This window comes from Danaus plexippus, chromosome 6 (genome assembly GCF_018135715.1).
Source record: "Danaus plexippus chromosome 6, MEX_DaPlex, whole genome shotgun sequence".
Taxonomy (NCBI): Eukaryota; Metazoa; Arthropoda; class Insecta; order Lepidoptera; family Nymphalidae; genus Danaus; species Danaus plexippus.
The window spans coordinates 6,401,694-6,418,705 of NC_083540.1; the positions used below are offsets into that span (position 1 = coordinate 6,401,694).

The window sequence follows — 17,012 nt, forward strand, 5'->3', positions numbered from 1 at the left end:
GAACAACATCGTTCACTAGGCATGAGGGAAGTATTAAACTGAAAGTCTTAATTTAATTTAGATTATGTTAAATTAAACCAATCACTTTTTTATCTCTCAATAGAGGGAAGATTAAATTCGAACGCGATTCCGAAAAAGGAAAATCAAATTATTTAGTAACATTAAAATTATAAAATTTTTATATGAACGAATATTAGCTGTGAAAATTTTAGCATTGTGTATTTTAAGCTTGATAGACAATAATGTACGTCAGCGTTAAAATCATGCAGATAATTAGCAAAGAGGTGAAGCCATGTAAATGGCGTGTAACCGAGTTACTTACCTTAAAAGCACCTTATATTAAATAAATTTCCGTTAAAATTAACAGTAGTACTAAAATATCATAAGCACAAAGATTAGTTGAAAGTAAATGATACTGGTTTACAATAGAAAAACGTAGAATTAATTTTATTTACTACAGCAATATTCTCAATAACAAATTGATAATAAACAACAAATAATCTAAAAGTGAGCATATTTGATTTGTTTTCAACCCTTTTTTTTTCATATACCTTAAGTATTACCACTTATGTGTACAGCGACAGGAGTAATTTTAGATGAGATTCTTTATTTTATTGAAGTCTTGCCAATCTTATTATACGACAAATTTTCGAGTAAATTATATTTACTTTTGATGGTGAAATTACAGTACAGAATACATATTAAAGATTGTTATTGAAAATTAACTTATTTGGCAAAGTAATTGAAGTGCTATTTCCCAGTTGCAAGTTCTAATCTTACTGCTCTGTAAATATCGCGGCCTATAGTTTTTATTTAAGTAAGCTTGTTATTGTGAAGTAAGTGAAAAGTAAGTTTTGATCTTTTAAATAATATTACGAACCTACAATTAAATAGCAATAATAGTGTTTACATTTTTACAATTTCTTTTTCATGAAAGGGAAACTTAATTACTAACATGTTTATTTTTCTTAAAACGTCATTGGTGCCGACAGTATTAAATAGCATAATAATGATTAACTATTCTTGATATTCTTATTAGTCAATTAGCACATATTCTTAATGTCTCTTCATGTGAATATCTTAAAGAGTGAAAACATAGCCTTATCGACCCTTATTCTAAATAGGGAAACCCTTAAATTCCACAGGTTTTTGTCTTATTTCTATACTGCCTTTCTTTCAAGTTTCAGAAAAACAATTCCTTAACGATCATTTCCTATTAAGTTTTTTTGCAGTCTAGATTTCACTCTGGTTATCATAGAACCGCTACAGCAAGGTTATCAAGGTTACGGATGATATAGGTCTAGCAAAAAGTAATAGACAGGTCACAATATTGACTGCTCAATTTTAGCAATGCGTTTAGAATCCTTGACCATGATATCCCCTTTATAATTGTTACGTTGTGTCTCCTTCAGTGACAGAATGCTTCCGGAGGTACCTCACTGATCAATGTGACAACATTTAGACAGATAAATCTATGTCACCTTGGTATGACTTCACTTCAGACGTTCCCCAAGGTAGTTTGCAATTCTATTACTGCTCGCTCTGTTTATCAATGCATTTTCTCCGTATATTTCTTCTCTCTATTCCATATTTGCAGATTATATCCAAATTTATCTTCACTCAGGTATTGAATATGTGACATCTTGGGTGGTAGCTATCAGTGTAAAAATTAACTGCCATTAAGAACTTAAATGATCTTTTTAGTATTAAAATTAGTGCGTTAAAATCTGAGGCAATAATTATTGGCACTAGCTGCATGTCAGCTATTAATTAAAAACATTTTTCCCCAATTATTCATAACGGGCTAATGATTCGATACTGTTTTTAAGCTAAAGACTTAGGTATATACATGGATCAGACTCTGTTGTGGTCATTAAATCTAAAAGATTTAAGCAGAAAGTTTTAGCTGTTATTGGTTTTTTTAGGTGTTTAAGACATTTTTCCAAATTCCTAACAAAACTATTTTAGATTTATGTTGTAATACGTATGTTTATGATAATACCACTGTCACCATATTCCACGTTAACATTCTCCCAACTATGGTTGTTTGGAAAAAATTGCCATTAGACAATAAGACCTCCCCCTTACCAATGCATTGTAGTATCTTTTTTCTGTTAAATTTTTCCTTACTTATATGGTGTCCAATAAAATGTTAGGTAATATTTTTTCTTAAATATTGAAATTTTGTCTAATTTGGTACATAAAGTATTTGGCTTAGACAATACCTCGATTAGCGGTAAAATTTTTACTATTTAATTTTAATCTGAAGAATATTAAAGATCCATAATGGTATGATAAGCACTTTTTTCGCACGCTAAAATAAATAATGTCTTCACTTAACTTTTCCTTACTAACCATGAGGAAGCTAAAAAGAAAATAATAATCAATAGCTTAAAGGAGTTTAATCACTCAGAAAAGATTGTTTGGTAAGGGCTATTAGTAGTATTATGATATTGTAATATTTTTTTATAAAGAGTTATTTTTTATTATATATAGCTCTGTTAATTTTCTACACCTTATTATAAGTAATATGATATAGAATAACAATATGTATATATTAAAAATGGTACAAAATGTTTCATACAACGGGTTACGTATTTAGTCCAACTTTCAGACATCGCAATATCCCCGAAAAAATGTTATTCATTCATAAGTACTCAATATCATAAAAGAAATAAAACCAGTTCTCTACGGTATTTGTGTGTTTCGATCATAATATAAGAAAAAAATATAAATTGTTTTTAATTTGGATACATTTTGTAAATGTACTTGTAGATTTTAATTATAACATACAGTTCGATATTTTATATCGATTTAAAATTTTTATACCTATTTATTCATTATTAATTCAAGATTTAAAATTAAATATTAATGGTGTGGTTAACGCAAGGGTAAAGCTCTCTTGGATGGAGGGTTGAGGTAGGAGTGGAGACGCTTTCGGACCACCGCTACATACGGTTCGAAGTGTCTGCCACTCCTGCCGGTCGCCGGAGTCCAGCGTCGAGTTCCTCGTCGTCCCGGGAGAGAAGTCGGTTCCCGCGTTGGGCCCTGTCAAGGCTCAACCGGGAACTGGCTGAGGAAGCGGCCGTTGTCGGCCGCTGGAGTCTCCCGGGGAGTGCGGAGTTGGGGGTGGACGAGGGGGCTAGTCGCTTTGGGGACGTTCTCCATAACGTCTGCAGAGCGGCGATGCCCCCCATTGGACGTCGACCCCCGCGGGGTGCGGTGTACTGGTGGTCGGACCACATTTCCGACCTCCGGATCACCTGCAACGGGGCCAGGAGGGCATACACCCGGAGCAGGCGACGCCGCCCCCAGGACGAGGAGCGTGATGGCCGGCTGTACAGGGTCTACGTGGCGAAGAAGTTGATCCTGCAGCAGGCCATCTGCCGAGCCAAGGAGGCAGCCTGGCTGGAGCTGGTGGAGGGGCTCGATCGAGAACCCTGGGGCCGACCGTACAAGAGGGCGCGGAATAAAATCTGCGCCCAGTCGGCCCCCATCATGGAGGTGCTCCAGCCGGCTGTTCTGAGGGGGATCGTCGGGGAACTCTTCCCCGACGCCCCGGCGGGATTCACTCCCCCCAGGATGGCTTGGCAGACGTTGGAAGAGGGCGACCGCGTTCCGCCCACCGTCACGGAGTCTGAAATGGAGGCGATTCTGGCTCGCCTCCAGAGTAAGAAGAGCGCACCGGGTCCGGACGGGGTGCACGGGAGGGTTCTGGCCCTCTCCCTGGTGCACCTCGGAGGAGCCCTCAGGGAACTGTTCGACCTCTGTCTGAGGTCCGAGCAGTTCCCGAGGGCCTGGAAGGAAGGCCGGCTATGTCTACTTCCGAAAGGCAGCCGGCCTCCGGACTCGGCTTCGGCGGTGCGATCGGTGGTTGTGCTGAACGAGGCGGGGAAGGCTTTTGAGAAGATTATAGCCACCCGTCTCGTTCGGCACCTGGAGGAAGGCTCGGGACCGGGACTTTCAGAGTCCCAGTTCGGGTTTCGAGCCCACCGGTCGACCGTTGATGCCCTCAAACGCCTGAGGGCAGTGACGGAAGAGGCGGAACGCAGAGGAGAGGTAGTGTTGGCGGTGTCGCTGGACATCGCCAACGCCTTCAACAGCCTCCCACACAGCGTGATACAGGCGGCACTCGTATACTTCGGAGTGCCCCTGTATCTGAGGAGGCTGTTAGGCAGCTACCTCTCCCAGAGGAGGGTGGCAGTCGAGAACCGGAGGGGGTCCATAGAGTGGTGGACAGTCGACAACGGCGTTCCACAGGGTTCGGTATTGGGACCTGTCCTGTGGAACGTCGGGTATGACTGGGTCCTGCGGAGCCGCCTTCTCCCCGGGATGGGTGTCATATGCTACGCTGATGACACCCTCGTCTTTTCCCGGGGACGGAGCTACAAGGAGGCGGCGCGGCTGGCCGAGGTTGGAACTGCTCTCGTGGTCAGCCGCATAGAGAGGTTGGGGCTTCGGGTCAGAATCGACAAGACCGAAGCCCTCCTCTTCCGCGGGACTGGGCGGAAAGGACCCCCGCCGGGTGCCACCCTCCTCATAGGAGGAGGGAGGGTCAGGGTGAGCCCTACCATGAAATATCTGGGGCTCACCCTTGACGGAGGGTGGACCTTCGTGCCCCATTTCAGAGAGTTGGGGCCGAAGGTCATGAGGACGGCAGGTGCGCTGGGGAAATTCCTCCCGAACCTCGGAGGTCCCAGCGCAGCTTGCAGGCGGCTATACTCTGGGGTCTGTCGGAGTATAGCCACGTACGGTGCTCCCGTTTGGGCTGATCGCCCGATGAGCCGCGGGGTCAAGGCCCTTCTGCGCTCGGCGCAAAGGGCGCCCGCGGTGAGGGTGGTTAGGGGGTACCGTACGGTCTCCTGGGCCGCAGCGACGGCTCCTGCCGGCGATCCGCCTTGGGATCTTGTGGCGTCGGTTCTCGCCGAGGTGTTCTCTTACGTCTCGGGTAGGAGGGCTCTCGGAGAGAACCCTTCAACAGAGGAGATCCGGGCGGTTCGCCGGCAGGGGGAGTCGCGCCTTATGCGGGAGTGGGGGGAGGACCTGGCGGGCCAGCCGTACGGTAAACGTACAACGGCTGCGCTCCGTCCGGTCCTAGAGCGTTGGATGAGGCGGAAACGCAAGCCTCTCACTTTCCGTCTGACGCAGGTTTTCACCGGGCACGGCTGCTTCGGTGACTACTTGTGTCGGGTGGCCAGGAGAGAGCCGGAAGGAGGCTGCCATGAGTGCGGCGCTGCGGTGGACTCAGCCCAGCACACCCTCGAGGTGTGCCCGAGATGGGCTGCGCAGCGCCAAGACCTTGTGGCGGCACTCGGCGGAGTGGGCTTGTCGCTTTCGAGTGTCGCGGAGAAGATGCTCGAGAGTGACAGGTCCTGGATGGCGGTGTCCTCCTTCTGTGAGACGGTCATGTCCACGAAGGAGGCATCTGAGCGGGAACGGGAGGTTGCGGCTGATGCACCCTCCCTCCGCAGACGACGGACGGGGGCGCGCCGGGGGCGATATCAACGCCTCCTCCAATAGCGCCCCTGCGCCCCGGGCTGGGGTCGGGCTGGTAACCCGGCTCCTGTGAAAGCCCGGCGTCGTCGGGGCGGTCCTAATTGCCGGGATCGCCCCCTTTCTCCAAGGGAGTAAGTCCGGTCTTTGCCAGGACCGGCCAGTCGCTGGTGTGCCCTGTCGCTGACAGATCCGGGGTGCACCAACATAGCGGCCGATGGCTTTCGCAGTGGTTTTACTGAGTAGGGACCTGCCCAGGTCGAGTCTCACACATCCTCTCCGGCCCCACCAAAGCCGGTGAGACGGCTCGTAAAAAGAGTTTCCCTGCGTCATCAAAAAAAAAAAAAAAAAAAAAAAAAAAGGGAAAAGCTCTCTTACACATCAGACTTAAAGTCAAACTTCTATCAAAGGTAGGGACTTCCCTGTTGGAGCTAGTCCTTCTCGGAGCTTTGACTACAGCTATGCTTTACGACCTAAAAAATTTGTTCCACCTACATTGTTATATGAAGTTGAAAAGTAAAATTCAAAATAAACAAACTAGCGATTCTTATTCGATGTTTGTTTTTTTGTAATTAAATCTTCTAAACATACGCTAATAGTTTAATAAAGATAAGCCCAAAGGACACAAAAAAAATAAATATTATGATATTAGTCGCTGGAATTTAATAAAAAAAACCATTTGCAAAAAAGCTTGTAATCAAATAGTTTTATTTCCTTCTAAAATATATTTCAGAAATTGGTATTCACTTCAGTACATTCATTCATTAACAATTTTATTAAAATTGTGTTTGAAATAATCCCTGTAACAAATAAGGACACATATATTGAAATGAATAAATATATATTAATTGTTATTAATTTTTATTATTGTACATCACTAGTCGTCACGAAATGACAGGTATTAAAAACGTATTTACGGAGCCGTCCGGTGGCTACTTAAATATTGTTTTAGTAAAATGTAATGTTCACATACTCGGTTGCCGGGCAACGTTAACATCTTTGTCAAATCCCTAGCCAGTAGGGTAGCTCATCAGTTCCGCTGTTTAATTACTCTTATAATTAACTCGTCACGGAATCAAACATCCTTAGAGACAAACAGCTTTCCTATTCATGTGGGTTGATTCAATCTTTGTATATCGAAAATGAATAAACACATACTTCCTGGCGTTAATTGTACTGTTACTTTATTAATAGTTTATTTCTATGTTTAACTCCGTGTTATTAAAAGGTAGAAGAGTTTTTTATTCAAAACTAAACTTGAAGATTGCGTGTTTTTTTTTTTTAAATTATAAGCATTTCTTTACTAATATTTGATACTTGTACCCATTAAATGGTTTAATGTTTTTTAATGTATGAATATTCGAGTTGATAAACTACGATATTTAATGAAAGTCTATTTATTAAATAAATTTTTTAAAGTATAATATTAGAAATTTTTATAAATTTCAATATTTATTTACGAGCCACTTACCCAGAATTAAAAAGCTGATGTAAAATTTTATATTTAGGAAAAAATAATATTTTGATACTTCCTATTTTTCTGTCCAATAAAAGAGTACCCTAGTCTTAAAAGAGTAATTTTTGACCCAAAAATAACCTTCACAGAATTATATATATGTTAAAATTTGTCGACTTTTTGAACTGTATTCTGTTTAAATAAAATACGACGATTTTCTTGAAATCAAGTAACGAACTTTTAATCGAAATCCATAAGTTAATATAAAACTAATACATTATGTATTTAATACTCGTATAAGTAATGATATTGGAAGTCGGCCCGTCTCGTTGTTCTCACAATACCCGCCTCTTTTGTTATTGTTCACGTGAATGTATAAATTATTGATGTTTTACCAATTCCATAGAGTGTTTGTTGAAGTTATATTCTTTACATTCGGGGATAATATTTTATTAACACATACTTTTGTCTACACATAGGATATAACAATTTTTATTTATATTTATATGATATAATCCCTTGTTTATTTAAATTGACAATAATGAAGTATTAAAAAAAAAACCTTAAATTATGTTATAACCGCTAAAATTATTGTAAATTAAATTTTTTTGGAATTTTGTAGCAGATTGCTTTTTAAATTTTATCTTACAGTTATAAATTATTATAAAAATATTAAATAGGCAAATCAAATATATTCTTAAAATATTATATAAACGAAGTGGAATTTTATATTGGAGGGATATTTGTTCTTTTAAATTAAATAAGCTTCAGATCATTTCAAATACATTTTTATTTACAATAAAATAAAAAGTTTATTGTGTATTATGACCGGGATACCTACTTGTCTTTTATTAACAATATTGATTGGAGTACAGAAATATCGATATCAATTTCCACCTCTATACTCTTATGTGCATACAGATATGTTGATTGTTTCATATCCAAAAGCCTTCTCCAAATTGAATATCGGATACCAATCGCCAGAACTACACTACACTATCCGCACGGTTCAAAGTATTTGACAATAATATAATATTTATGTTATTATAATTTGATATTTAGTGTTAAATGAAGGTTTAGGTAAGAGGAAAAAGGAAGAAGAAGGCAGCAGGTCTTAAAAATTGTATTTAGTCTCATAATTTATACAATTGGCATTTTGAAAAAAAAATTTTTTTTTATATATTTTAAAAGTTAATTATTAATTTAATGTAGATAACGTGAAAAACGAAAAAAAAATTGTTTTCAATTAATGATAAGCGATTAAAAATTCATCAAATTTAAAAGAAAATCATATGGCTGTGAACGCACCACGATTGGCCACCAAACTTGTGACGTTATAATGTTATAGCAATTTCATAACAGTAGAACGTTTACAGCTATTATCCGTAACTTGAGAAAAACATTGTAAATTTTCTATTAAAAAACCATTTGTTAAAGCTAATTTCTTTCAGTTATCCGTGATACAGGAAAGCTAATTCTGATATTATTCCTAATGTTGATATATGTATTTATGATCACCAATTGTTTGAATAAAATTAAACAAGTGCGAGTCGGACTCGCCCATGAAGAGTTCCGTAGGAGCAAGTAGATGACATAATATAAAAGTTATTGTAGTGCCTTGTAACTTTGATCAATGTTTTATAAAAAAAAATAACTTTGTTTTACATAGCGTTTTAATAAACGAGAAAGTTGTATATGCGTTTTTTGAAAATGTATTATTTCTTAAAAACTAATAATGATAACTCGTTCAAACCAATTTTCGTTGGAAGATTCCATTGAAATCTACAGCATTTATTTTTTTTAGTTTTCTCACTCTCTTATTTTAAAAGTTAGAGGAGGGTGGGGGGACACTCACTTTTCCACTTTGAAAGCGTCTCTTTCAAACAATTGATTTTGACGAAAAATAGTTTTAGAAACCTTAATGTCTTTTTTAAAGCTCTATCTGTAGACAACCATCACGTATAGGTTAACTGAAAAAAATATTTTGAATTAGTTCCATGTATTGTGTGAACCCCTTTAATTTTAAATTTATGAATTTTTATTCAAAATTCGAATAGCGGTTACCAGAATACATCAACCTACAAAGTTTTAACTATGTAAGCCCAAAAGTTTCAGAAATAAATAGCTGTGACATACGGACGGACGAACGGACAGACAGACGGACAGACAGATATGACGAATCTATAAGGGTTCCATTTTTTGCCATTAGGCTACGGAACTCTTAAAATGACCGTTGGTTTAATACTGCCGAACTTCGAGGTGACAAGGCATCAAGCAAGATAAGTCTGTTAAAAAATATTGTAAATCGCAGTGTTTCATTATTAATTTTTATTGAATATAATTACTTATTAAATTAATTTTAGAGCATCGTGTGAAAGTTACGGTGACAAAGCCATAGATTATGTTCAACTTCGCCGCAAAAATTGTATTTGTGTTGTCAAACGACGTGTATTTCAAGAACATTGAATTCGAAGTAAAGCTTATTCAATTACTTTAACATTTAATGAAAAGTTAAAAAAAGTTCATGACATTGAATGCCATAATCATGCAGCTTCAGCAGGTAATTAGTACTTTTACACTCAAGTTTTTTAATTAATGTTATGAACAATAATCATTTACAATATTGATTGCACAGGTGGTTATAAGCATTACTTATGTGGATCCATCGCAGAAGTGAAGATCCGACACCCACTGGGGTTGCTTGCTATTGGTAAAAGTCTCGGTTGTCAGGCATAGGAACAGTAATTAAATAGTTGAAGCTGAAAAAAAAACCTCTTTACTTTAGTCGAGAAATTTCGAGAAATTCAACTTGTCAAAAATCAACAAATAAATTCTTAAATCGGACTGTTAAATTTTGATATAGACTCCAAAAAAAGATTAAAATTTATCGTTACATCGACTTATTTCTGACTAGCTGCTCCGGCCGCGTGTTAGTCGCTTTTTGCATAACTTTATATATATATATCAAACTTAAAATAATAACATACAGAAAAGAGATGATAATAAATGATAGACAACCACAACCAACAAACAATAATGAACTTTTTTTTTTTTCGAGTTGACAGTAGCTGTTGGCCCTATTGGCTTTTACAGCGTCACCGGGAGGAGTGGGCGGCCCGATGGGACCCACCCGTTTAATTCGGGCCCGAAGGGCCCGACGGAGGGATGCGCCCGTCCCAAGGGTGCCTCTAAGAGGCCGGACCTTGGCTTTGGACGTCGTTGTAGTGGAGGATGAATCGGATATTGGAATACATGACGTCCCCCGACGGCAGAACGCCGGAGCGACATGTTAGGAACGGGACCTCGTCTTCACCGGCGAAGGCGGTGTGTTTGTGTCATGTTGCTTGTGTGTCTTGAGGACTTTTATGTCTGTACTGTTGGTCATATGTTTACTGTCAGGGTCTAGGAGGGGTGTCTGGGACGCCTAATCGTAGGTACTAATTGCCATTGGCTTTGAACGCTCCCATGGCACACAACAGGCACATTGCCAGCATGCGGGCCTGAGGATTGCCGGAGGCCCTCAGCTTGGCGGCGAACGACTGCACCTCCGCGGGGTCTATAAGACTCGCGAAGTCACAGACTAACTGCAAGTCAGCTGCGAGGCCGGTTGCCAGTATGTGCGCGGGTGCCTGAGGGGCCTGTGTTGCCTTAGGGGCCTGGGTTGCCTGAGGGGCCATGGGTGTCTTAGGGGCCTGTGTTGCCTTAGAGGCCTAGGTTGCCTGAGGGGTCATGGGTGCCTTAGGGGCCTGGGTTGCTGTCGGTTCGTTAATAACTCTAGGCCTATGCCAGGCGTTTTTTTGCAGGAGGAGCAGCAGGGATGGGAGCCGGCCCCTGGGCTTTGTTGGGTTTCCGCCCAGCTTTCGCCCAGTGCGGCGCTTTGGGACATCCGCGAAAGTTCGCGGGATGACCCTGCTGGCCGCACAAGACGCAGCTAGGCGGCTCCTCCGTAGGCCCGACCCTGCTGCAGTCGGATGTGACATCGTCGCCTAGGCACTTTACGCAGCGCGGGCGTGCGTAGCAGAACCTCTGCGAATGGCCATATAGTTGGTATCGGTAGCATTGCCCCGGGGCGCCGCGGTTTCTCGGGGGCTCGATTTCCAAGCCCGACAATCGGCAAATGGATATAATGTTGTAGATTCTCTTACCTTCCGGGGTAAGAGATAAGTGGACTAAAACCATGTCCAATGGTTTTTTGTTGGGCCTGTGCATGCGATGCACTTCCAACACTGACAGATTTTGGGACAGAAGGTCCTCTTTAATAATTTCAGCGGGTATCTCCGCGGGGAGACCCTTGATTACTACTGTAAGCCTACGCTCCTCCGGGAGGGCGTAGGTGTGGTACTCAATATTTTTTTTCCGTAACATCGCGGTCAATGCATGGTGGTCGGTTGGAGTGGCTGCAGAGACCTTGATCCTTACTGCCGTGTTCCGGGCTGACGTAAAATTAATATTTTTGTCGTTTAGTAAGCTGGAAATATCGTTCCAGCTTTTGTTGGTTCTAATGTAGAGCGGCGGAGGCAACATCGGCTTATCTTTTTGCCACGCGGTGGTCGGTAGTGTTGTACTCGCAGCTGTGCGGACAGGTGCGGGCGAAGCGGACACAGATGTGCCCACAGGTGCAGACACAGGTGTGCCCGCAGGGGCGCGCGCAGCCGCGCCGGCAGCTGTGGGTGACATCACTATTTTCTTAACTGGCGTCGGAGCCTTCAGCGACTTCGCCGCCTTCCTCTTCCCCGATTTAGATACAACGGGCCTGAACCCGTCGTTGTCCTCCTCGGCGTCAGAAGTCAGCGAAGAAGAAGACTCCCACTCGTTATCGGAGCATTCAATATCGGATGGAATGCGGCGTTGTGGGCAGCCTGGTGAAGCCGGGCTATCCGTGTCGAAAGAGGCCATCCTCAGTGGCTTGCAAGGGTCAGTGTATTGGTGGTAAATATTGGGGAATTTATCTTCCAGGAACTGTAGTAGTTCCTCGAATCGGATTTTAAATAATGAACTTTTGAACCGCGTGGTAGTCATTACACAACGGAGAAGCTTAACACCGCGATCTAGGTTGATAACATATTTTATCAACGCCATCTATCGAGCACAGTGTTCAACACTTCAACCGCGCCCGCGCGCACTGCATTATTTGTTATTTTTGTTACCTCTCATAAAGTTTTTATATTAAGATTAACATAAATTAGAACGTATTTTTTTAGTAACTAATATAACTAATTAACTATTAACTAATATATAACTAATCTTATCAATATTAAGTTAAATTTAAAAGTTTTGAAGCAGTGCTTGAAGTAAAATTTTCAATTCACCATAACTTCTTTTTCCCTTAACCGATTTTGACGAAACAAATTTTGACAATGCTCCTAATTATATTTAATCCAACTGTCAAAACCGCAATCAAATCCTTTGATTAGTTTTAAAGTTATAACGTACCAGACAGACAGACAAACAAAAAATCCAAAAATTGTTTTTTAGGTTTCTATGACTCTTCTTTAATTGCCTCCTATCAGTTTTTTGGAAAAATATTTAATGTATTAATTAATTAATGTAAATATATATACAGAGATTCGATTTTTACCTTCTTATTATATGTATAGATTTTCATAAAAGTGCTAATTTACAAGTTTATTTTTTTTTAGAATTCGCTAAGATTAAAATGAAAGAAGCTGTATGTGAAGAACCTGAACGACTATCTAAACAGCGAAGTGATATGCAATTTGGCATGAACTTCGTTATGGACGTACAAGTGCATCAAAATTTTATGAAGCTGTGATTTGAAAGGTTATTATTTGAAGCCTAGTCAAATAACTTAATTGACTTTTGTGGACTTTCCCATTGGGTCCTAAAAATAATAATTCACTTCCACAACATTAAAATATATGTAAGTACATAAATACTTGTCAATCTACAATAAAAAGCCGATTTAAGTAAAAAAAATATTTTTATTACATTAATAGTACTTTTGGTTGTTACAAGCCTCGGAACAATAATTACATTGCATCAAATGAGCTCATATTCAAACGTAGCTTAATTTGGCTATGAATCATTCTTAAGACTTCTGGTGGAAATATATATATAAATTGACTATATTATCTAAATTTCTGATTCACATTCACCACCAGCCTTGAGACAGAGAAGGAACGTAGTGAGAGTCTTCTACTATCTTCGAAACCTTTACTACTTGTGGTACGGACACTATCTTAGGCACAGACACAATCTTCTTAACTTCCACGACCTAGAAATAGAAAATACGAAGTTATTCAAAGGGAAATATTATTATAATGTAGAAAATACGAAGTTATTCAAAGGGAAATATTATTATAATGTATACCTGAAATCAACAATGAGCAAAGATCAAGAGTTTAAAAGTCGGGATCTATACCTTAGGGACCTCCACAATTTTGTGGCTGGAGATGATCTTGGCCGGAGCTGAGTAACTGATATGTTCATCGAAACCGTGGCTTAATCCAAGATCGTAGGAGCTGTGTCCGAGGTCATAGCCGCTGCTGAACCCGCCATGAAGGAATCCACGCTTGTCACGTTTGCCTTCTGGGGCTGCGAAGGCAGCGACGGCGAGGAGGACTACACATGCCTAGTATAAAAAAATAGATCTTAACTCAAAATGTTTTGCAGATGGAAATAAAATAAAAAGTAGGTATTTTCTTTAATACTTACGAATACTTTCATTTTGTTTAAAATGGTGTTACTTTTGATTTATTTCAAAGGAATTTAGTGACTGATTATAATGCATTCGATTCTCGGGTATATATATGTTCGAGGTTGAATACCAACACTCCCCAGCCACTCTTGCGCAAAACTATTATAATTAATCAAGTATTACGTTATTTGCGACAACCTATATTAAAAAAAATATATATATTTTAATGGCGCCCATGATTTATATGACTTTCATTAGATACAATTTTGAATACTTATCAGATTTTAATGGAAGTTAGTAAGGTTTTCTTAAAAAGATCTTTTCTGCTCAAAGTGATCTAAGATTATGGAATGAAATAATGTAATATAGTCTATTCTGATAGCACTTAAATTTATATTGTACTAGAAACTGTTATTAAAGCCTTCGTTTAATTCTAAATAACAACTTTTATACCACACACTTCTAATTACTTGGAACAAAAGTACGAGTATTTTATATTCTTGTTACACCATTGCTATGTATTTATATCATATTCATAATTCCATTAAGATTTATTCGCGGTTTTTGCATTATTAAGTGAGATGGGATTTCATAGACATATTCATACACTTGGATTCATAATATTAATTCAATTATTATCATTATCAAATACACTTTATCTTCCTTCCCGCGACTCTTTTCAAAGGCAGGTTTGTAAGCCAGGTATTTTAATTATAATTCTTATATATAACGCACAATTCTTCACATTGTGGTGTTGATATTATGATTCACGTTTTCTTCATTTTCAAATCTGAATAATTAAATTTCATAAAAAAAAATCCTGAGCCATAATCTAGCAGCTACCTATCTTTAACCTAGAGATTTCTTAAATAGGATTGAGTATGTATCGTTTTGAAATTATTTTCTGTCAAACTTTAGGTAGTTGACTTTGACTCTTTAATAGTTTTAGCACACAAAAAAAGTTTAATGGATTCCAGAGACTTAAATTAAAAAATCCTTTATTTATAAAATCAGTAGGAAAGTATTCCATCATATATTTTTAGGGACATATTATATAAATAAAACATCTTACTTATTTGAAACTATAAGACAGTCACCTAATTTATTTATAATCTCTGCTGTCGTAAATTTCCTTGATATAATTTTATATATAATTATTATTATATTTTATGCTTAAAATGTGTTTTGGTTAGTGTTTTTATTTATTTTTTATATAACACGAAGGCGACATCAGTACTGTCCTCAAAATACACTTTTGAAGAAAAGAAACGTGTTAGATTCTCGTCATGTGAGCCTAGAATACTTATTCTACATATTTAAAAAAACACGCGGAATAAAATTACAATTACCCAGGTAACGGCACGTAAACTTAGTTGTATGTCCTAATATATTGCAATGTAACGCAGACGTTATGAGGAAACATAATGTGGTCGGATCTGATATTAATGCGCGTACACCCGTGCTCGCTAAAAACAAATCTATGTCGTAAATTTTATAACTATAAAAATTACTTCATGATATCACTAACGATCTATAATATCTAATATTTTTAAATTCAAGGCAAAATATTGCCCAAACATATTTCATAATCTAATATTTTAAACTGTGGAAATTAAAAAACATTTCCTTTTTGTTATTCTACATATATGATAACAATCGTCAGATATAAATAAAAACCTCAATAAAACAATTGAATTGAATAAGCCATTATAAAGATTGATTTTATATTTTACTAATACATTTAATATATCTTTATACTTTTTCCAAAATAAGCCCTTATGAAATTTTTACATACATACATTCAATAACTATCAGGCTAGATTTGTTGCAGTTTCTAATACAAACAAAATTTATATCTAAAAGCGTATTATTACCTTAAATTTTAAAACAGACACTAATATCAAAAATAATATAATTCAAATATAATCAGTTACACAATAATTTTAAGATATAAGTGTAAAATTAACATTCTGTATTAATTTTCTGTCCAACCTTCGATTAATTTTACGAACTATTTTGTTATTTTCAAAACCTTATTGCAAAAAGATCCAAACACATAGGAAATATATTTAAAATATATTAATTTAATATCTTATTGAATATTAGATACGCAGCCGCGAATAACGAAATCATTCATTAATTATATGATAGTTTTGCGCAAGAGTGGCCGGGGAGTGTTAGTACACAGCCTCGAACATACATATATATACCTGGGATTTGACTCTACTATTATCAGTCACTTAATTCCTCTCAAATAAATCAAAAGTAACACCATTTTAAACAAAATGAAAGTATTCGTAAGTATTAAAGAAAATACCTACTTTTTATTTGATCTTCATCTGCAAAAGATTTTGAGTTAAGATCTATTTTTTATACTAGGCATGTGTAGTCCTCCTTGCCGTCGCTGCCTTCGCAGCCCCAGAAGGCAAACGTGACAAGCGTGGATTCCTCCATGGCGGGTTCAGCAGCAGCTACGACCTCGGACACAGCTCCTACGATCTTGGATTAAGCCACGGTTTCGATGAACATATCAGTTACTCAGCTCCGGCCAAGATCATCTCCAGCCACAAAATTGTGGAGGTCCCTAAGGTATAGATCCCGACTTTTAAACTCTTGATCTTTGCTCATTGTTGATTTTAGGTATACATTATAATAATATTTCCCTTTGACTAACTTCGTATTTTCTATTTCTAGGTGGTGGAAGTTAAGAAGATTGTGTCTGTGCCTAAGATAGTGTCCGTACCACAAGTAGTAAAGGTTTCGAAGATAGTAGAAGACTCTCACTACGTTCCTTCTCTGTCTCAAGGCTGGTGGTGAATGTGAATCAGAAATTTAGATAATATAGTCAATTTATATATATATTTCCACCAAAAGTCTTAAGAATGATTCATAGCCAAATTAAGCTGCGTTTGAATATGAGCTCATTTGATGCAATGTAAAATTATTGTTCCGAGGCTTGTAACAACCAAAAGTAATTTTAATATAATAAAAATATTTTTTTATCTATTTGGTGTCTTTTTCTTTTAATAATAACCATACGTGTGCCAAATTCCTTTTTTATCTGATGTTGTAACGTCACTATATGTATTAGTGAAAATATAATTAAATAATATAAAAAAGATAACAAAAACAATGTTATCACGAAAAATTTCAAAATAAATCTAAAATTAATTTCACGCCCCCTCGAGGCCTCGAAATCATTAGGATCTCCGTAAACGGTCCAATTGTAACGGTATTGTGTAAATTACGTATTCGATTCGAGTCCACAGAGCGTGTGGTTACGCAACACCTCGCTAGCTCTTTTATAAAGGAGATCAGTTATTCCGTTATTTTGTAATACTTATGAATATTATGTTATTTTGATTGCCCTAACATCATTGACCCAAAATTAAAATTTAAATCATT

General features: G+C 38.3%; 2 protein-coding genes across 2 annotated transcripts; one reads left to right on the plus strand and one right to left on the minus strand.

Annotated features, from left to right (window-relative positions):
• Positions 1 to 12,871: 12,871 nt before the first annotated feature.
• Positions 12,872 to 13,728, minus strand: LOC133320863 (uncharacterized). The gene is made up of 3 exons (XM_061529850.1): positions 13,625 to 13,728; positions 13,332 to 13,541; positions 12,872 to 13,184 (listed from the first exon to the last, which is right to left on the minus strand). The coding sequence occupies exons 1-3, from the start codon at positions 13,634 to 13,636 to the stop codon at positions 13,062 to 13,064; spliced, it is 345 nt and encodes a 114-aa protein (XP_061385834.1). The 5' UTR covers positions 13,637 to 13,728; the 3' UTR covers positions 12,872 to 13,061.
• A 2,019-nt stretch (positions 13,729 to 15,747) lies between these two features.
• Positions 15,748 to 16,613, plus strand: LOC116779083 (uncharacterized). Its single transcript, XM_032673244.2, has 3 exons — positions 15,748 to 15,904; positions 15,987 to 16,196; positions 16,302 to 16,613. The coding sequence occupies exons 1-3, from the start codon at positions 15,893 to 15,895 to the stop codon at positions 16,422 to 16,424; spliced, it is 345 nt and encodes a 114-aa protein (XP_032529135.1). The 5' UTR covers positions 15,748 to 15,892; the 3' UTR covers positions 16,425 to 16,613.
• The last annotated feature ends 399 nt before the right edge of the window (positions 16,614 to 17,012 follow it).

Bases quoted from the DNA above. Each gene is read 5' to 3' on its own strand.
- LOC133320863 (XM_061529850.1), bottom strand. The intron at 13,185-13,331 runs GTATAGATCCCG...TTCTATTTCTAG, and splicing joins AAATTGTGGAGGTCCCTAAG to GTCGTGGAAGTTAAGAAGAT.
- LOC116779083 (XM_032673244.2), top strand. The intron at 16,197-16,301 runs GTATAGATCCCG...TTCTATTTCTAG, and splicing joins AAATTGTGGAGGTCCCTAAG to GTGGTGGAAGTTAAGAAGAT.